A 21,904-nucleotide genomic window follows, 5' to 3' on the forward strand; every position below is an offset into this window, starting at 1 on the left:
CAGGCCTGGCCTCCCAGAGGTGTGCTGTATCTTTAAAAGTTGTGCAGGGGGAAGGGAGAATTCCACCTTGTGGTTTTTCCCATTACAATGTTGCAAAAACACTTGCACTTGGCTGACTTTCTCTTCTCCTGAAAGATACAGGATCAGGCCCTGAACTTGGCAACCCTACCCTACAATGATTGCCTGAAAGGAGGATGACAGCCTCTGCTGAGGCCCATGTTGTATCAGGCTAAAGATTTAAGTGGTGCAGAGCGGGTGAAAGATCTAACAAATGAGAGGTGCTCAGGCAATGTTTCTTTAAAACAGGCGTGGGGAACCTTTAGCCCCCCAGATGTTGCTGAACTACAACTCCCATCATCCCTGGCCATTGGCCATGCCTGATGGGAGTTTTATCAGAGCAACATCTGGAGAGCCATAGATCCCCCACACCTGCTTTCAAAGAAATTCTGGAGCAAGCAAAGTGAGATCCTGGTGTTGTGGCGTCCTTTTGTTGCTCCCTCATCTCTCCCTTTCAGTCACCTCTTGCAGGAAGCTACCTTATACCGAGTCAGATCATTGGTCTGTCTAGCTCAGTACTGTCTACACTGACTGGCAGCAGCTCTCCAGGGTTTCAGGCAGGGGTCTGTCCCAGCCCTACCCGGAGATGACAGAGATTGAACCTGGGACCTTCTGCATGTAAGGCAGTTCCTCTACCATTGAGCTACAGCCCTTTTCCCTAGATTTTTGGGCTAGCAGGGGTGGGCAACCTTTTTCAACCCAAGGGCCAGATTCCCTTCTGGGTAACCTTCCGAGGGCCGCATAGCAGTGGCTGGTGGGGCCAGAGATAAAAAAGGGCAGAGCAATGAATACAAGTGTCACCTTTGTACAGCAGGCCAATTTTCTACAAACACACACACACACCCCCTCTCTATCCTGCACCCAGGCAAGCAAGAGTTCAAGGACGTATTTCAGCTACGCAAAAACAAATGACATGAAGCAAGAGGTATGGCCTGGGCAAACAGCGTGTGGCAGGGTAGGGGGTGTGGCCTGGGGAAAGTCCCAAGGGCCAGATGGAGATTCCTGGAGGGCCGTCTTTGGCTCACGGGCCTGTCGTTCCCCACCCCTGGACTAAGGCTACAAATGAATTGCAGGTTGCTGTATAGGATTAAGTCAAGGCCTGAAAGTGTTTCATTGGCTTTGGTAAGCAGCTGCTGAGATTACATCCCCTTCGAAGGGCCACTGGCTGCACACCTGGCATAACCTACTCTCTTTTTCACCTGCCGTAGATGGCTAGAAGGAGAAGGTGAGAGGGACAAGCAGAAAGGGCCCCTGGAGCCATCTCATGGTGTTCTTGGTGTTTCAGTGCAGCAAGGGTAGCTAATACGGTGCCCTCCAGATATTGTTGGGCAGATGTCCAACTGACCTGGAACCAGACCGCGGGGGCCTCGTGGATGGCCCGACGAAGATGTCGACCCAGCGCGCGGCAGCTTTGAAAACCGTGAATTCCATATTAGGGATCATTAGGAAACGGGTGGACACTTTGGATGCTGCCCCCTGTTTTGGTTGCTGCACCTCAAAAAGGACACAGTATTATTGAGCTAGAAAAGGGCAAACAAAATGGTCCGAGGAATGGGCAAATCCCCTGTGAGGAAAGGGTACAATTTTGGAAGCTTTTTAATTACATGAGTAAGATTATGCATGGTGTGGAGAAAGTGGACAGAGAGAAGTTTTCCTCCTTCTCTCATGATACTAGAACGCAGGGCCAGCCAGTGAGGCTAAGTGTTGGAAGATTGAAGACAGACAAAGTCCTTTACATCGTGTATATTTAAAACGATGGCATTCACTCCCACATAAGGCAGTGATGGCCACCAACTTGGATGGCTTTAAAAGAGGACCGGACAGATTTAGGGAGAAATCTGGCAACTAGTCATGATGGCCATGTTCAATTGCTATACCTCAGAATAGCGACTGCTGGGAATTGCCGGCGGGGCGAATGCTATTGTACTCGGGTCCTGTTAATGGGCTTTCCATAAGCATCTGGCTGGCCACTGTGAGAACAGGATGCTGGAGCAGATAAGCCTTTGGCCTGAACCAGCAAGGCATTTATGTTCTTTGCAGATTTATATGGAAACAGGATGGAACAGGCTGATGAGTCAACGCATGCAAACTGACATGGATCAGAAATAGGCTGATCCGCTCATCCCGAAGGGATACAGTCCTTCATAGTAATCAGTTGCCATCCAGTTTAATCGAAAGCCATGTAGGATTTAAAAAAAAAAACACTAAAATGAAGCTTTTAACTATTTTTTAAAACAAAAAAATTCTCCATGGCTGTGTTTTAATAAGAAACAATCCTGAGCTCTTCAGTGCTCTGCAGGCAACATTTGGAACAGCTTTGTTTCTTGCAAAACACACGGCGCTGTGTACAGCATAGAAAAGTACACAAACAACAGAGTAATAGAAGACTTTGCGGGGGCCCTGATTCAACTGTGGGGAGGTCATGGACATCACACTGCAATTTAGGAGGAGGGAAAGCTCCCCAAATTACACTTGTTATTCGGGATCCACACAGTCAATGCACACCCCTGTGGATAATAACTTTGACAATGTAGAACATACAAGAAGTTGCACAAATCTTTCTGTTCCTCCCCCTTGAAGAGTCTCAGCCATTCTGCAGCAACAGGATTGGCATAACCTTTCCATCCTTACTTTTTGTAGGAAAGGGAATGCCTTAAAAGAAGCACAGTCTTCTGCTTTTGTTGCGCTTTGCCCTCATTCCTGGCCTATGGAATTCTTCTCAGTTTGGATCATGTGTAAAAAGGGGGAGGATTTCAATTATATTTCTATTCAGAGCCCGCTCTTCATCTTCATCTAATGGTCCTTTCTTTTACAATGTAAATGTGGGCATTTTGGCTCACTGACATGGATCTTCAGGTTTGTTTTTGGAACATCAAATAGCAACATGGCAATAATGATATCATGGCACACAATATATTTTTAAAAAAAATCACAGATGGCCACATATCCTAAAATTCTCGGTCTGTATAAGGACTCACGTGTGACTTGTTTCTGTTTTGCTTTGTGTTATGAACTGAATGCAAGGGCTCTGTAATCAAGATTAAATCCTGGCTCACATATAACATTAAGCCATGGGTAAATTAACCATAGTTAATAAACCATTGTTAACACTGTAACATCTGGCAAATGGTCACTTAAACCCTGGTTGATTACATCTCCCCCCCTTAAAGGAGACAAAAGCCAGGAACAGCTGTTCTTCAGTCGCAGCTCTGTATTTTCTGGGCAGTGACAACTACTTAACCATAGTTAAGGAGATCTGGGTTCGCATTTAATACTAAACTATGGTTTATGTTAACTAAGGTTTATAAACCAGCTACAAACCTGGGCTAATGAGCGATCTTTAACCATAGTCAATAAACCATAGTAAAGCAGCTGGGCTGGGTTCACGCATAACCTTAAGCCATGGTTTAATAAACCATAGTTAAGCAATATGTGCAACCCAGGCCATTAACTTTTGGGTTATATATAGGTATCTCCCTCTCATGTTTCTGTCCTACTCCATAAATTTCATTTCTTAACTAAATGTTTTGTTGCTGTTTTTTTAAAAAGGGCAAAGTTTCAAAGGACTTTCTCATCCAGCAGTTTGTTGATTCCATCACAAATCTTTTTGAGGTGTGGTCGGCATTCCCCATCAGGGCTATAGAGGGCAGTGAGAAATGCCACGTCTGCAAAATGGTTGAAGACGTGATTGATTCGTGCATGGGACCTGGCTGTCAGATGCCTTTCTACGAGTTCGTGCACAAGGTCTTTGCACTCGTTCAGGAGTCCTGAGAGAACGTTTTTGTCAAATGTGTATTCCACCTCATAAAAGCTGACAATCGTCATGGCTGCTTGGTTCAGCTTCTTGCGGAACTTTTCAACAATCTCCAGCTCTTCTGAATTGAACTGATTGTTTCGGTAGAGGATCCCAATCTTGATGGCCACTTTGATCAAGTCCTTCATGATTTTATGCGCTTCTTTCTTGTTTTTCATGTGCTCTGTGGTTACTTTGTATAGCTCATCAAAGATTTCGCTGCTGGTATCATCAATCAGCATATTTGCCACCGTCTTGGTTGCCATTTTGCTCAATATCTTTTTCTGGGCTTGTAGTGCAAGACTCTTTGAACTAAAACTATCAGAACCTGGGTAGTGGATAAGAAAGAGATAAAAAAGGGGATTAGAAGGTGGAGAGAGAGAGACAGAGAAAGAGAGTTAAATTAACTTCAAATCATTTGCAGGGAACATTTCACAATTCAAAGTGCCAGCTATTATCTATAAAGCCTGCAATGATTTAGGATCAAGACATTTCAAGGGCTGCCTTCTTCCATATGACTTTGCCCACCCATTGCCCATACGCAGAGAGCCTGCTCTGTCTTCCACTGCTTTTGGAGGTGCAATTGATGGGGTCATGACAGTGGATCTCTTTGACAGAAGCACCCAACTTGTGTAAAGAGGTTTGACCAGCTCCGTTATTGACCTGTCAGACATTTTATTTCAGTTGGCACTTAATTTGCATTGTAGTATTGTAATATTTATTGTATTAGTTGCTAAGTTTCTTGCCTAAAAGGGGCCAACAGAGAGATAGAGATAAAATGGATCTATATATATATTTAATACAATGTATATAACATGCATATTTTAAAGATGCATGTTCATCCTCAATACAGCAAGGACCTATGCATGGACGAAGCATGCTTCTGCATACGTGTCTGAATGGGGAACATTAGAACCGAATGGGGAACACAGGAACATAGGTCACTGCCTTATACAGAGTCAGACTGTTGCTCCATCTTGCTCAATATGCTCTCCACTAGAGACAGGTGAGAAATCCGATTCAGTTAGCTTTTAAAGGCGAATTTATCAAATTTGCACTTTCCAAAACAATAGAACTGAAACACAGCCGTCCTTCAAAATTTGCACTTGTTCAAATTTTGCAAAGCAGTTCACCAGCGAAGCGACGTTTACAAAAAATGCATATGTTAGGGCAGAGTGTGCATAAAAATGAATATAGGAGTGAAAATAACATACAAAGACGCATGTTACGACTAGAAATTGCTTGCAAAAATGTGTGCATTAGTCAAAACTAAGAAATTCCTACTAAAATGCACAAACATATCTGTTTACTATAATCTTAAACTTGATATATCAATAAAACATAAATATTACTCCATTGAAATGGCCTGCCTTCAAGTGGATCCCGACTTATGGCAACCCTATGAGTAGGGTTTTCATGGTAAGCGGTACTCAGAGGTGGTTTTACCATTGCCTTCCTCTGAGGCTGAGAGGCAGTGACTGGCCCAAGGTCTCCCAGTGAGCTTCATGGCTGTGTGGGGATTCGAACCCTGGTCTCCCAGGTCATAGTCCAACACTCTAACCACTACACCACACTGGCTCTTACTTGTTATATAAAAGAAGTCATTCTTGTAATTCAGTACAATATTTAAAAACTGTTTAATTTGGGGAAAAGCAGGCCAGTTTGTACTAAGAATGGGTGGGGGAGGGGATTTGGTCCAGTTTGCATTTTAATGTGAGTCTACCTAATTTGCACTTCCCAAAACAATATATGAACTGAAAAATCCACACTTCTCCAAATGTTGTGACCCAGTTCTCCAACCAAACAATGTATTCAAAAATGTTAAGTGTTCATAAAATGCATATATTAGTGAAAAAAATATACAAAAACAACAGTGTATTAGGGAAAATGGCTTGCAAAAATGTGTACAAAAGTGCGTACAAAAATGGGCATATTGAAAGAAGTTTGGCCAAAATGCTGACATATTTTCACAAGAACTTAAAACAAAACACAAACAGATGTGGAAATGCGGAGAACTGAACTTAAGACTTGAAAAAAAACCCAAGAAGCAGACAGAAACCAAAATGGAGAGGTTTGTCCGGCCTTGCCGAAGGATCTGGGGAAGCAGTCGCTTGGCTCTCCAAGCCATATGTTTTCCCTCCCCTTCAAAGAGCAGCACAAAAGCTGATGGAGAAGCAAAAAGTAAAAGAAACTCCTGTAGGCGGTGAGAACTGGCTAAGAACAAACAGAGCGGACCTAAAAGCTGTCACAGATAGTTTGCTATGCCCAGAACATCAGAAGAGCTGTGCTGGATCAGGCCAGTGGCCCATCTAGTCCGGCACTCTGTTCTCACAGTGGCCAACCAGATGTCCATGGGAAGCCCGCGAGCAGGACCTGAGCGCAACAGCACTCTCCCCTCCTGCAGTTTCCAGCAGCTGGGATTTCAAAGCATACTGCCTCCGACAGTGGAAAGATGTCAGCTTCACACTTAAATGTCAGGTAGCTGTGTTTGCCCCTTAGGGGACAGGGAAGGGAAAATACCCAGAAAGTCACAATAGGGAAATACGCTGACTGAAGCAGATCTACAGGTGTTCACACAGGAATCTCTCTCAGATCCACCTGGATATGCCAGGGATTGAACATGGGCAGTAGTGTAGCAGCAAATTCAGAAGTGCAGGGGCCCTTCATCATAATCGTAGCCCAGCCCCTCCCCCCTTTTTTGCCAAATGAGATCCTTCTTAATGCCTTCTCCCACAACAACAGACATCCGTAGGAGCCAATCAGCATGAAAGGGGGTAGTGTTAGCTACTGAAAAGAGTCTTCTCAGTGGCTGACTCACCTCCTTTTACTCTGATTGGCTCCAATCAGCAAGAATAGACCAGGAAGCATGTTAGAAGACTCTTTTCAGTGACTAACAGACTCCCCCTTTCACACTGATTGGCTCGTAGGATGCTGGAGACATAAGGACCCTGCTGGGACCCTGCTCCCCAAAAAATAAAGGGTCTAAGATCCCCCAAGACCCTGGATGACTATACCCCTGAACCTGGGGCTTTTTACATGCAAATAATGTGCTCTGACACTGAGCTACAGTCTGTCGCAACATTAACATTAAAATTGTGCCTTAGATTATCCTCTGGAATGAACTTTTTCATTAAGGCAATCTATGATGGTGGTTTCTTATATCGCTTCCAGATGACTTGTGTATTGACCATCCTGATTTGTTTGCACCACGTTTGACAGGAGGCTAGATGGCGTTGCATCAAGCAATTGCTATCCCACACTTCCCAGGACATTTCCCCACCTCCTTATCACAAAAAGTCCCTTTTTGGGGGGGGGGAATGGATTTGTTGTGCCAAAGTGCCCAATCCACCTGAATTTGTGCAACCTAATTTTGCCGGTATGCATTTGAATCCCATCCCAAAATAGCGACAGTCTGGCAGTGCTCTTGCGACGTCTTGAAAAGGCTAATGAGGTTCAGATGCTGGCAATACTTGCCTTCCCTCGCACAGCTGTAACATTTTGCTTAGAGAATGCAAATGGAGAGGCCAATTTGGGGTTTTGCTGTTTACTGCCAGCTAATACTAAAATAGTCCAATTTCTTTTTCTTTTTTAATAGGCTTTAGTTTAGAGGTTGGGGGTGCAGGAGGATGGGACAGGATGCAGACACAACCATTGAACTGCTTCATCTTTAGCATATTGGTGATAATCTAAAAACAATTAGGGACATCATTTTGAAGACAAAAAATTAAAAATAAATTAGCAGCAGCTGCTGCCATTAATAAATGGCATGTTTCAACCATGAATGCAAATCTGCTTCACGTCGATATTTATTTATTTATTTATTTATTAATTAAACTTGTATACCGCCCTATAGCTGAAGCTCTCTGGGTGGTTTACAATAACTAAAAACAAATACAATTTAAAATACATCTTTTAAAAAACAATTTAAAACACAGTTTAAAAATTTAAAACTATATAGAACACATGCTAAAATGCCTGGGAGAAGAGGAAAGCCTTGACCTGGCGCCGAAAAGATAACAGTGTTGGCGCCAGGCACACCTCATCAGGAAGATCATTCTATAATTTGGGGGCCACCACTGAGAAGGCCCTCTCCCTTGTTGCCATTCTCCGAGCTTCCCTCAGAGTAGGCACCCGGTGGAGGGCCTTTGATCTTGAACGTAGTGTATGGGTCAGGTTCCCCCCACTCCACCCCACCCCACAAAAAGCCCTAAACTCACAAGCTTTTCTGACATTCTTCGCACCACCTAACAATGAAAACTGGGTTTGATTTGGGAGAGGTGGCACTTCTGTGGAAGAAAGTATTCTAGGAGAGCAGCAGTAATGCTATCGTACCATTCAGTGGCAACCAGATTGGGCGACTGGATCCAGCAAGGGCTGTTGCTTATGTATGCAACTCTCCACTCCCTATTCTTAGGGTAGCCAATGTAGTACCCTCTAGATCAGGAGTGGGGAACCTTTCTGCAGACCCAAGGCCACACTGCCTTCTGGGCGCACATGCCAATGGTGAGCAGAGCCAGAGGCAAAAGTGGTCAAAGTGCTTCATGTAACATTTTACCTTTGTACAATAGGCTGGTTTCTATGTGCGATCACACACCCTTCTGCATCCTCCATCCAGACAAGCAAGAGGCGTGGTCACAGTTCACTTTCCAGCCAGGCAAAAACATGGATGATGTGCAGCAAGGCTGGTGTGAGGTGTGACCTGTTGTATGTTGTTTTCACTCATATATTTATTTTAATGCACACTTTCCCCTAATAGAGAGCCAGTGTGGCGTAGTGGTTAAGGTGTTGGACTACGACCTGGGAGACCAGGGCTCGAATCCCCACACAGCCGTGAAGCTCACTGGGTGCCCTTGGGCCAGTCCCTGCCTCTCAGCCTCATGAACACCCTATTCATAGGGTCACCATAAGTCGGAATCGACTTGAAGGCAGTACATTTGAATTGTTTCCCCTAATAGATGCATTTTTGTAAATAGCTGGTTGGCGAACTGCATTGCGAAATTCTGTGACTGTCAAAGGATGGCTGAGTTTCGGTTCTCATATCATTTCGGAAAGTGTGGATTGGATCTATTTGGCTTGAAATGCGAACTGAAATTGAATTTCTCGCCCATCCTTACTTGATGCTCAAAGAATGCAGGGAGCTTGCTTATTCACAGAAGCACACAAACAGCCGCCTAGCAACCATCCAAGGGCCGCCGAAGCCTAGACTTTCCTGGCTGTGAGCAGAAGAGGCAGCAGAGACGATGATATCCAACAACTACCCACATGCCCATTATTCTCTCTCCAATCAGTGATAAAGCTGTCTGCCTGCATGAATAAATTTCTGGCTATGCCTGAAAATGCAGTGGAGGCTGGTCCCTTCGGGCAAATGAGGCACTCCCCAACCAACCTCAGTTAGCCCTCCTCAGTCTCCATGTTGCCCTTATAGAACTCAGCGGGGAGGAAGGTGGGCTATAATTGGTTGGCTCTGCCTGTCATTGGCTCTGGCTCCACCTATCCTTGGGCTCCCTGTCTTCTGCTCTACCAGTCCCGAAGGGCACAAGCCACCACTGCCCCACCAGCATGGCCAATGGTCACGGATAATGGCAGTTGGAGTCCAACAACATCTGGAGGGCCACAGGCCCCCCATCACTGCTCTATAGGCAGAGCGTTCCATGCTCTTGTTGTCAGTGGTACATTTTTGTGAGAAAATACAGATTATGTATTTATGTAAATACTGGTTATGGAGGACCACATTGGCCAACAATGGGTTCCTACTGGGAGGAAGAGCAGGATATCAATCAATCAATCAATCAATGAATCAATCAATAATAAATAAATAAATATTTACCTGCACATCATCAGCAATTAATCAAGGCCAAAAGATCGGAAAATCCATGATAGGTATGTTCAGAGTTATTACTGACACATGCACTATTGTGCCAGTATATAATTATAGGAGGGTCAGAAATAGTATGGAATCTTCTTAAAATGTTTGTCTTAAAATGGAATCTTCTTTGAATGTATTTCTCCCCCCTGCCCCAGATTGTAAATGCAAGTTCTGTGAGCATCTGCAAGATTCTCAAAATGTTTTGCCTGCAGATGGCAAAAATAGAACGTACAAATTGTTGTAGATCTGGGGAGTGGGGTACAGCACTCAGCTATGCTATTTGCATGCAAATATGCTTTTATTCAACGTGGACCCTGCACGTATGCAGAAAATGCAATGCACAAAGCAGATTCTGGATATCTATTCCTAGATATGATGAAAATAAGACTTGAACCCTTGCACCCTGAACTATGTGGCTGCATTTGCAACATCTGTTAGGCTAGATGGTTTCTAGCATTATTTTTGGATACAAGGCAGAGGGGAATGTGAGAGAAGCCCTGGGTCACCTCCTTGTCCACTCATCCAATAACTAATGGACAAAACTCTTACCTCTCGTGATTTCACAGGGAAGGTAAATTTGTCAACAGGATGACAACTCATTTCAATGAAAACCTGTACCCAGATGTGCATACAGATAAATCTATTTCTGATCTGTGTCTGTTTAACATGTGTTCACTCATAATTCTGTTCTATCCCAATTTAAACTGTGATTTTATGTGAAAGTCTGCATCTAGATGCATGAAAAAATCCATTTTTTTTTGCAAAATATACATGCCATATCTCATATCTTTAAGTTATATATGGAGTTTTACTCTGTACATCCTTTCTAGTTATTCTCTTGGAGATCTCTATATATCTTCTTGGCACTACAGCAGCCTTTCCCAACTAGTGGGCCACCAGATGTTGTTGGACCACAACTCCCATCAGCCTCAGCCATCATTGCCAATGGTCAGGAAAGATGGGAATTGTGGTCCAACAACATCTGGTGGCCCACTAGTTGGGAAAGGCTGCAAGGGCGGCAAACCTTTTTCAGCCCTTCTGGGCAACTCGCACATCCCACTCTATCCTCCATCCAGGCAAGCAAGAGGCATGATGGGAGTTCAACACATGCCAGGTAGACAAAACCACCCAGGATGTGAAGGTAGGCAAAACCACTCAGGATGTGAAGTGGGGCCAGTGAGGGGTGTGGCCTGGGGAGAGTTCAGAGAGCCAGACAAGAGAGGCCTGGAGGACCGAATTGGCCCATGGGCCTGAGACACCCCATCCCTCCTCTAGAATTATACAGGGCCATGACCCCTTGTCCATTAGTAGCCGGCCCATTTGGGAATCCATTGTTGACAATACCATTATGCATTGAAAACAGGGGTGGGGAACAGGTCCCAATTTGGCCTACAAGGCCATTCTCCCCAAACCACACCCACCTGATGTCGTATGTGATGTCAGATGTGGGGCAGGCAGAAATGTGGCTGCCACTGAACAATCAGCAGCCTTAAAGTGCACTCCCAATGGCGTCTTGGTAAGGGAGGCTTGCTGTCACTGCCAATCAGCTGGTTGGCAGTCACAGCAAGCCTGCTGGGATCAGCTATACTGTGGAGTTCATCATCAAGAGTGGGAGAATCCAGGATCTGACCTGGTAGTTGGAAGAGGTTCCCTGCCCATGATTTAATGTATCGTCTAGTTTGGCCTTATGTCATTACGCTTTGTCTGGATGAGTTTATGGCAAATGTGGGGAACCTATGACCCTCCCGGTGTTGCTGAACTATAACTCCCATCGGCCCTAGCAAGCATGGCCAAAGGCCAGGGATGATGGGAGTTGAGGTTCAGCAACTTCTGGAGGACTCAAAGGTTCCCCACACTAGGTTTATGGGAAGTGAACATGCACCTCCTGTTTACCATCTGCCCTCCTGGTATGGAAGGTATAGCAAGGTACCCCGTCATGAACGGGTCTGCCCATGTGGAACGGGAGGAGTGGAAACTGTAGGTCATGTTTCACTGGACGCTACTTTTTAATAGGGATTGTCGTTATTATTTTATTACTCAAATTTTACAGTGCATTCCGGGTAAATCCGATGAGTTTTACTAAATGCATTTATTGCCAGATATGAATAAACAAGTTACAGCAAAAGTGGCTAGTTTCTGTGCTGCTGCCATTGTATGCCGGAAGTCGATGACAAATGATTTTATATAGGAAGCCTGTATACTGACTGTAATCTGTTCAGTCCTGATTTTATATATCTTATATGGTTTTGATTTATATATGCTGTGTATGTACCGGTCTGCGACCGAAATAAAATTTTACTTACATGTTTACTCAACTGGATTGTACCGATAACATTTCATATTAATAAAAGATGGCTTCCCTGCATTCCAAATACTTGGTGTTTGTGTTCTCCTTTGCATTATATGAAAGAGAAAAAAAAAAGGAAGGGGATTCTGTTTGCTTTCAGACGTGTTTACTGAGCATTCATCCTGAGTTGTTTGCTGGGAGGTTAGACAACACTGAATCAAGCAAATGTTATCTCACACTTTCCAGTGCATTTCCCGCAAAAAGTCACAAAAAGTCGCAAAAAGTCTGGTTTTTTTGGGGGGGGGGAGTTAAACAGGCTTGTTCTACAAGTTCACTAAATCAACCTTAACTGTTGTGATATACAGGCCTGGCAAGCCTCAACCAGAAGTCAGGCATCTAGTGTTGCTGGTCCCATGCTGTGGAATACTCTTCCAGCACAGGCATGCACATTGTTGACTTTCAGGCCCCTCTTAAAGCCTTTTTTTTGTGGCGAGTAGTCAGTCATTTTAATGACTGTTTTGTATTGCTTTTAAACATTTTTATATTGCTATATACCACCCTGATGTTTTGCGAGAGGGCAGTTTATAAGCACTGTTATGGGTTTGGGAGGTTGAGATAGATGATTTCTATGAGTCCCCTTCCAGCTTCTGATTTGGAGCCCTGCACCTGGAGGTGGGCTCTGCAGCTAAGAAACCTGCTCCGCTGTGCAGATGAGTCTCCTTTGTTAATCTAACAGAATGGCCAGGTGGGCTAATTGGTCTTAACTGGAGAATATGCCAGGGAGATCCCATTGTTACTGAAACTCTGCAGGAGAGCCCACCCCCTTTCCTGGGGCCAAAGAGAGGCTTGTGGTTTTACATTAGTCTGAGGAAAGGCTGGGAACTGGAGAGACACAAAGAGGCTGGCTCTCTGTGTCATGGCTTTTGGATGCCTCCTATAAGACTGATGGAATGGCAAGATCTATTGGACTGCTGATGCCTTGAACCCCTCCATCCCAAGCTCAGGTTGGAATGTGTGTAAATAAACCATATTTCATAACGACACCATAGCCTCCGGGAAACCAGACCTTGGGTAAGCGCAGGGACCCCTGGAGATCTCCCACCGCTCAGAGATTGGGGTGGTGTGCAACAGTACTTTTATATAGAAACATAAATACATACAAAATAAAATCATGCACCCTGAATTTGCCAGTATGTGATTGAGTCCCACCTGAAAATAGTGACAGCCTGGAAGCACCCGCTTGTTGCAGCAGCAAAGGATATGCACAGCTAGCAGTAGTTAGGTATTTACAGAGAACACACTAGATAAACAGAAGAAATGAGCCCAGTTTCTCCCACCTGTTTTTGCTGGAAATATACAATTATTGTCATGGTGACAATTGGCTATTGCTGCCTAGTCTCTTAGTTGACTAAAACAATCCATCCTTGGCTGAAAATAACCTATTTTGATATGCTAAATCCTGCTCTTTGTGAAAATATTTAAATACTTTTAACGTTGCTGCAATTTGATGCGGATTTTGAGTGTAAACAAATGTCAGGAAGAAATATGCTCTTCAAAAGAGTGGAGCGCAATCATTTTTAGTAGAGTAAATAACTTTGATAAAACGCCTCTCAGTGTACCCAGGGAAAAGGCCTATGCAATGGTTTGTAGTAGACTAAACACACCACCCACAAATGTTGGTGCAAGTTGAGAGCTAGGGCGGTGTCGCTAGATTGTAAAACTATGACCTGTGAAATGAACTGGGTTCAGATGCTTGTACAACCACGTAGCTCAGTGGGTGATCTTGGGACGGGAGGGACAGATTTGTCCATTTTGGTTTCTCTCTTGTTTCTTATTTTTCCAGTCTTCCAGACTTCTGAATCAGTTTGCATTTTTTTAAGTCCTCATGAAAATTCATTAGCATTTTAGTGTACACTTAAAATTTCTCTGTTCAGGCAAGCCTTTCCAGACACATAGATGTTGATCTGTTTTAATCTTTTTTAGCTGGTAGCTGTTTTAATTGTTTTCAATATGTTTTTATTTACTTGTTTTTAACCTGTTGCTATTTTTAATGTTTTTGTAAACCACTTGCTCAAGCGGTATATACATTTTGTTAAATGAAAATAAATACATCTCTCCTAAGACATTTTTGTCTTCAATTTTGCCTCACATAGGCATTCTTGAAGCTGGCTGGAGCTGATGGGAGTTGGAGTGCAGCAACATCCAGAGGGGTGCAGGTTCTCCATCCCTGTTCTAAAGCAAGCCTCTGCAACTGCAGTAGTTGTAGCTTTTATCATGTTGCAAGGTCGAAAGAGATATGTCTCAAATGCATCTTTGAGTGCTGTGTTTGTGACCTAGGCTGGAACCATGGCATGTCAGGGGGTGGGGTTAGGCAGGGCTTATAAAGTCTCCATGCTCTTTTCTTGCTGAAAATTGCATCCCCAAACCTGCTATTTACTGTCCTTTCAGTGGGAAAATGGTGCAGGAGGAAAGTGTTAACCCTTCCCTCCTGAGAATCCTAAGCATGGGATTAAAATATGTTTTTTAACATCAATGTCTAGGTTGACGTGGGGATACCTACTGGCAGGACATCAAAGATGGATCAAGTAGCCCCTGCCCAAGATTGTGCTACTATGCTGGTTGTGTTTTTTCCATTGGACATAAGGAGCTGTCTTATACTGCTATAATAGTCTGCTATACAGCCTATTGCTCTACGTAGCTTAGTATTGTCTATACTGACAGGCGGGGCTTTTCAGGGTTTCAGATGGGGGTGTTTTCCACCTCTACTTGGAGATGCCAGAGATTGAAGTTGGGATCGTTTCCATGCCAAGAATTACCAGTGTTATATGGTCCTTCCAGAGCTTGGAAAAGTTACTTTTTTGAACTACAACTCCCATCAGCCCCAGCCAGCATGGCCACTGTTGGGCTGATGGGAGTTGTAGTTCAAAAAAGTAACTTTTCCAAGCTCTGGCCTCCTTCCCCAGTAGTGCTAAAGTGACCTACACCTACACAAATTGGATGACAATTTATTACAGGAGCAAATTCAAGGTATTACTAGCTTGGGACCAGCTTAGCTGAAGGATCACCTTATCCCAAATGTCACTGCTTTGATCAGTGGAACTGGCACCTTTACAATTGCCATGTAATGTTTATTCAGCACTTGCGAGAAATGCCGTGTGGAACTCCCTGCCTATTGATATTAGGCAGGTCCTTTCCTTGTACTGTTTTTGACGCCTAAAAACCTTTTTTTAGGCAAACCTACCCAGACATGTAATTTTATTCTGTGCATTTGTTTTTACAACCTGTTGATGTTATCTATCTATTGATAATTTTATTATGTCTACTGCTTTTAAAGTCTGTTTTTATTGCTATTTTATGCCTATTTTAAACCATTTTATGTAAGCCACTTAAGAGGGTTTTTTGTGTGTAATTAAATGGTATATAAAGGTTGCAAAATAAAAATAAATAAATACGCCTGTCAGATTCCTCCACTACACTGCTGGTGTTTTTTCTTTCTTTCCAAAAGTCACCATAAATGAGTTTCTGAACACAGAGGTATGGAGGATGGCAACGATGGAGATGGCCTTTTTGGTAGTGGCTCCCTGTTTATGCAATGCTCTCCCCACAGAGGCCCACCTGGTGCTCACTTTAACATCTTTTCAGCCCCAGGCAAAGCCCTTTCACATCACTCTGAATCATTTTCATACCTTTCATTAGTTAGTCCATTATTTCCTTTGACTGATTTATTTTAAGGACGATGGCGATTATGCCTAGGGTGTGTGTGTTGGGGGGTTGTCATTGCTGCCTGCACTGGCAGCTGGTTCATTGTGCCGTGTTTTATATTTCTCATTGCCCCTTTACTGAGTATTGGCTGATTTATTACATTTTACTGTGTGTTGTCTTGAGGCTTCAGTGTAAGGTGATGAGCACATTGGTTCAAAGAAACAAATGGATAGTTAGTTGATGACGTCATGTAGATCCTCCATGAAAAGTGAGCAATCGAAGAGTGACAATTCCAGGATAACTGCTAGTGTGGAAGCATGCCATGTTTTCTTGGAACTAATGAAGCAATCCAACCCTAACCCTTGGCCTGGACCGGGTTTTGGATTTGCCCAGCTCTGCTGGCTAAGTTGGCCTCCTGCCACCTACTGTTGATGGAGTGATGCAAGTGTCGCTCTCCAGGTGCAGAGCTTCTGCCCATTGAGTTCAGATGAGCTGCAGGAGGGTTCCCTGCTGGTGGCAGCCAGTGGAATGGGATGTTCTGGAGGTGGGGAGGGGCTGAGCTGGTGTTGGATCCTGATGATGGAGTCATGTGATGGCTCCTGCTCTATCAAGTCTCACTGGCCGGTGGGCAACATTTGGATTGACTCCTAAGCAGCGGAGGCAAATTAGGGCAAATGGAGTGCTGCCCCACCAGCCTCATTCTGCTCTCAGACGGCCTCCACCTGCCTTCCTTCATACTTACAACCAGCTCAGGGGGTGGCCCTGTCAGCCGGCTTCTTCTTCCTCAGTCTCAGTGTTGCCCCTTGTAGAACTCAACAGGGAGGAGGAGGAGGAGGACGGAGACAAAGCTAGAATGAGTTGCCTTTGCCTGTCGTTGACTCTGGCTCTGTCTAACGTCTCGGCTCCGTGCCTTTAGTCATACAAGTCTGAATGGGCACCAGCCACCACCGCCCTCTGTGGCTGATGATATTGGTGGGCCTTACTTCTGAGTAAGCACGGTTGGAATTTCAGCCTGAAGTTATGGCCCCCTAACCCTGCCTGGCAGCACAGTAGACCCAAGAACTCATTGAAGGAAGACTCGCTCATTAGGGTGACTCCTGACATACTTGTGGCTCTCTTTCTGCTGGTTCAAAAGCTCAAATCTCAACTATCTCAAGTAGAACTGGCACAAATTGATGCTGCTTCCTGCCCACACAGAAGTACCCTTAGAGTTTGTTTGCCTTGTAAGGAATGGAAACACTTTTTTTTTAAGGAAAAAAATGCTGGCTTTAGAATGGCACCAACAAGGGTATCATTTATCAGTTTGAATCCAAACCCCATAAAGATGCTTTTACTAATGTTGGATGGCAGTATATTGCTAGACGGCGCAGGAAATAAATCTGGATCTCCAAAAGTGCTTGCTGGGATGTCCCCCCACCCTGCTGTATAAGGAATATACCATTTACAAATCTCACATAAATACATTTCAGCCAAGTAATAAGTCAGCAGACAGCAGGGATTTCTATGGCTTCGCTGCCACCTTTTATGGGCAAAGACCCTCAACTTTTAACAGAGACCTAACCAGTAGTGTACTGCCAAATTCAGAAATGCAGGGTCCCTTCATGCTTGTCACAGCCATGTCCCCTTGCCCCCCATTTTTTGCTGCTGGGTTGAGAACGAGGTCCTTGTTAATGCCTTCTCCCACATCAACAGACGTCCCTAGGAGCCAATAGGCATGAAAGAGACTGCTAGCTACTGAGAAGAGTCTTCTCAGTGGCTGACTCATCTCCTTTTACTCTGATTGGCTAGTAGGATGCTGGAGACATTGGGACCCTGCTCCCAAAAAAATTAAGGGGTCTAAGATCCCCCGAGACCCTGGACAACTGCACCCCTGGTCCTAACAAGCAGAAGCCCATGGGCGATGTTTCCGCTATCACTGCACCGTGACTGTTTCACCTGTTGACCTCCACCTGGCCATAACGATGGGGCAACCTCAACAGGCAGTCATGCCCTCCAAATGCTCTGGTGCCATAAGTGCTCTTGAATGGGTGCTTCCTGGCACAGTAGCTTTGAGAACAAGCCTACGGCTGGCCTTCTGGACTCAGGCACAGCTACAGATGTGCCTGAGTCTTGCCTGGACATAGGAACATAGGATGCTGCCCTCTACTGAGTCAGACCATTGCTCAATCTAGCTCCGCATTGGTTACACTTGCTGGTAGTGGCTCTCCAGAGTTTCAGACAAGAGAAGTCCCCAGCCCTACCTGGAGATGCCTTCTGCAGGCACAGCAGATCCTCTGCCACTGAGCTACGGCTCTTTCCAGATGGTGTCTGGACCAGAGCTTGGAAAAGTTACTTTTTAAAACCACAACGCCCATCCGCCCCAGCTAGCATGGCCACTGGATTGGGCTGATGGGAGTTGTAGTTCAAAAAAGTAACTTTGCCAAGCTCTGGTCTGGACCTTAGGAAGGAGAGCATGTCTTACACCAGGTCAGACTTGGTCCCTCTAGCCCAGGAGGGTCTTCCCTGTCAGTGGCGCTCTCGCACCACCTGCTTCCTGATCGCCTAACTTGTAGCTGACCAGAGGCTGTTGGACTCCAGCTCCCATCACTCTCAGCCATTATGGCCAGTGGTCAGGGATGAAGGGGGCTGGAGTCCACCAGTGTCGGGAAGGCACCAAGTCCCTCATCCCCTATTTTAATGGGACATTCCAGGGATTGATCTTGGGACCTTCTGCAGGCAAAGCTGAAAGGGAGGGTGCAAATGCCAAAAATACGTAAAAGTAGAACATACATCATGCAATGTTGTTCAAAGGGGCTTTGATCACCGGTAGCTTTTCTCATGGCCCCGTCGTCTGGCCAGTGAAGGGGCAGCTGTTCCACTACTTTCTTCCCCCCTCTCATTCTTTCTCCCCCTTTGTATCACATCTGTTAGACTATGAGCCCGCAGGCAGGAACTAGGGAACCAGGGAGAAATTCGACCCAGTTAGACGAACCTACTTAAGTCACACTTTCTGAAAGAATGGGAGAACCGAAACGAAGCCAATCCTTCGAAACTTGCCCTTCCCCGAATTTTGTATTGCAGAGTGGTAAGCGGCGGCAACGCAGCCGAAGCTCTGCTCATGGCCGGAGTTTGATTCCAACGAAAGGAGGAAGTCGAATCTCCGGTAAAAGGGATCGAGGTCCACTTAGCCTTCCATCCATCCGTGCTCGGTAAAATGAGTGCCCGGCATATGCTGGGGGGGGGACGGAACTGGCAATCCCACCCCATATATACGGTCTGCCTAGTAAACGTCGCAAGACGTCACCCTAAGAGTCGGAAACGACTCGCACTACAAGTGCGGGGACACCTTTACCTTTATCTCCAGCCAAGGAATGGGCACAAGAATGCAGACCCTGGGCTAAAGTGCGCATAAAAATGGAGACATAAGCGACATACAAAAAAAGCATTATATTAGGGAAAATTGCTTTGCAAAAATGTGCACATTAGGGGAAATGGCATACAATCACATGTGTAGTGGGAGAAATTTGCACTAAAATTCTGGTGAATTTTCATGAGGACATTTTCCCCCCCTTAAAAGTGAGCCAATGTGGCATAGTGGATAGACTGTTCCTCAGAGGAAGGCAATGGTAAAACCACCTCTGAATACCGCTTACCATGAAGACCCTATTCGTAGGGTTGCCATGAGTCGGGATCGACTGGAAGGCAGTCCATTTCTATTTCAAAGTTGCAAACGGATGTGGGGAACTGAAATTAAGACTAGAAAAGTGGGAAACTGACAGACTGAAATTGACAGATTTGTTCATCCCTAGCAGGGGGACTGGCTTGTCTTTTAATTCATGTACAAGTGCTTAGAAGCGCTTTACAAGCGTTTAGCAATAACAGTAAAGTCCAACGCATGTTAGGAAATTCCAGCAGTCTGCAAAGTTTCTGGGGCTTCGTCTTTTAGGAAGCTGTTCTATACTATGAAGAATCTGGAAAGAAACGTTGAAAACTCACAGAAATAGTAAATTTGTCTGAGGCCTGGAACTGGAGCCAAGTGGCTGCAGGCAGCGGATGGAAAGGAGGTGGCAGCATGTCCCCCCCAAAACAAACTTTGAAAGGAGCAGACAGTGAAAGAAAAGAAGGGAGGGGGGTCAGTGTTGTCGAGCCTGGGCAATGCTGAGCTTCAGATTTCCACCCCGGGCAGCCAGAGAGAGACTCAGCCCTCTCCCTGGGAGGGGGGGGGAAGCCACCATAATCTTTTCAGCATGAGCCCCACCATCAGGATCAGCTTCAAAAGGAACTTGCTGAATAGGGCCAAAAAAACCATAAAGCAAACTGAGTTTGGCAGGCAGAGGATGTGACGGTGACTGGAGCAATCTGGCGTTATTCTTTCCAACACTCCCCACTCCCACTTGAACCTCCCATTGAAACACCGCCCGGACCGAGGCCCTCCAGAACGTCCTTTTTATTCTGCATTTATTTATTTCATTCGTTACATTTATATCCTGCCTTTCTTTCATCATGGAACCCAAGTCGTCATATGTGTGGTTCTTCCTTACCAAAGAACGTAAGAAGAGCCTGGCTGCTGGATCAGGCCAACGGCCCATCTAGTCCAGCATCCTGTTCTCACAGTGGCCAACCAGTTGCCCATGGGAAACCCACAAGCAGGCACTGATCAGACCCAAACCTTCAGCAAGGTGGCGGCCTCATGTGCCTTCAGACCATACCTTGGGACCATTCCTGATGATTTGTGCTCATGATGGCATCGGGGCAGTTATACACAATCCTGCTTTCAATACTGCAATCGTTTTGGGGCCAACACACTGCTTCGTTTCCAGTCAGTATATGTCACAGAACAACTAATAAAGTGGAATGATGTATAGAATGTTCAGTATCAATCCACCACTTATGCACTATAATTGTGTCAAGGCTATGGCCATACTACCCTGAACACGTCTGATCTCGGAAGCTAAGCAGGGTCAGGCCTGGTTAGTACTTGGATGGGAGACCGCCTGGGAATACCGGGTGCCATAGACTTAGAGGAAGGCAATGGTAAACCACCTCTGAATACCTCTTACCATGAAAACCCTATGAAAACATCCAAAAGATTCGTAGGGTCGCCATAAGTCGTAATCGACTTGAAAGCACATAACAACAAGAATTGTGTCAAGGACCCTGGCTGCCATTTACCTGTCGGGCAAAGTTCAAGGTACTGGTTTTGGTGTATAAAGGCCTATACAGCTTGGGACCTGGTTACCTGAAAGATCGTCTTACCCCTTATATACCCAGTTGATCACAGTGGTCTGCAGGTGAGGGTCTCCTGCAGCTACCATCTTATCAGAAGGTCCATTCCAATTCAGAAATACAGATCCAGCCTGGGAAACATATCTGATTAAAAGGTTGTCGAAAGAGGAAGGTCTTCAGTAGGGCTAAAAAGACAACAGAGATGGTACCTCTGCACTAACTCTGAGTAACACTCAGTCAGATATGGCTCTATGGGTTTATTTGTACATCACTTGGGGAACTTTTGATCAGCCAGTTTATAAATTTTCTAAATAAATAAAATAAATTTAACAAAACATTTATACCTGCAGAACAATTTCTTAGAATATCTAACCCTAACTGCTTTGTCAGTGAGATACTTATGTTTCAACATGTCTCCTATTGCAATGAATGCAAATGAAAAAACCCCGAATCCATACAGAAGTGAGATATGTCGGGGCCAAGCAACATACAATGTATGAGATCTGTGATTGGAATTTCTGTTGCCCTACAACTGAGGTGGGGTACCTCAGGTCCAGGGGCCAAATCCATCCCCCCAGCCTCTCCATCTGGTCCTTGGGACTCTCCTCAGGCAATGCTGCTCTAGGCCACACCCCTTCTTTCCAGCCCATACCCCTCAAGTGCTTTTGCCTGGCCGCGAGTACCCCTGAATTGTGATGATGCCTCTCGCTTGCCTGCGTGGAGAGAGGTCTGTGTAGGAACATCTGTGGCCACCTTCGCACCACACATTTATTCCACTATTAAACACTCATGGCTCCCCCAAAGAATCCTGGGAAGTGTAGTTTGCCTTTTCCCCTCACAGAGCTACAATTCTCAGAGTTACCTGGGAAGAGGGATTGATTGTGAAACCACTCTGGGAATTGTAGCTCTGTGAGGGGAATAGGGGGTCTCCTAACAATTCTCAGCACTCTTGACAAACTACACTTCCGAGGATTCTTTGGGGGAAGCCACAAAA

The 21,904-nt window shown here is 45.1% G+C and overlaps 1 protein-coding gene and 1 pseudogene across 1 annotated transcript in view; one reads left to right on the forward strand and one right to left on the reverse strand.

Moving 5' to 3' along the window:
• Positions 1-111: 111 nt before the first annotated feature.
• TNFAIP8L3 (TNF alpha induced protein 8 like 3) overlaps positions 112-21,904 on the reverse strand; it is a 56,893-nt gene continuing 35,100 nt past the window's right edge. The window contains exon 2 of the mRNA XM_061594989.1: positions 112-4,178. Within this exon, the coding sequence (XP_061450973.1) occupies positions 3,616-4,178 (563 nt within the window). The 3' untranslated portion in view covers positions 112-3,615. The remainder of the gene's footprint in view (positions 4,179-21,904) is intronic.
• Positions 20,595-20,703, forward strand: LOC133370168 (5S ribosomal RNA; annotated as a pseudogene).

The sequence above is a fragment of the Rhineura floridana genome, chromosome 14, assembly GCF_030035675.1.
Source record: "Rhineura floridana isolate rRhiFlo1 chromosome 14, rRhiFlo1.hap2, whole genome shotgun sequence".
Classification (NCBI taxonomy): domain Eukaryota; kingdom Metazoa; phylum Chordata; class Lepidosauria; order Squamata; family Rhineuridae; genus Rhineura; species Rhineura floridana.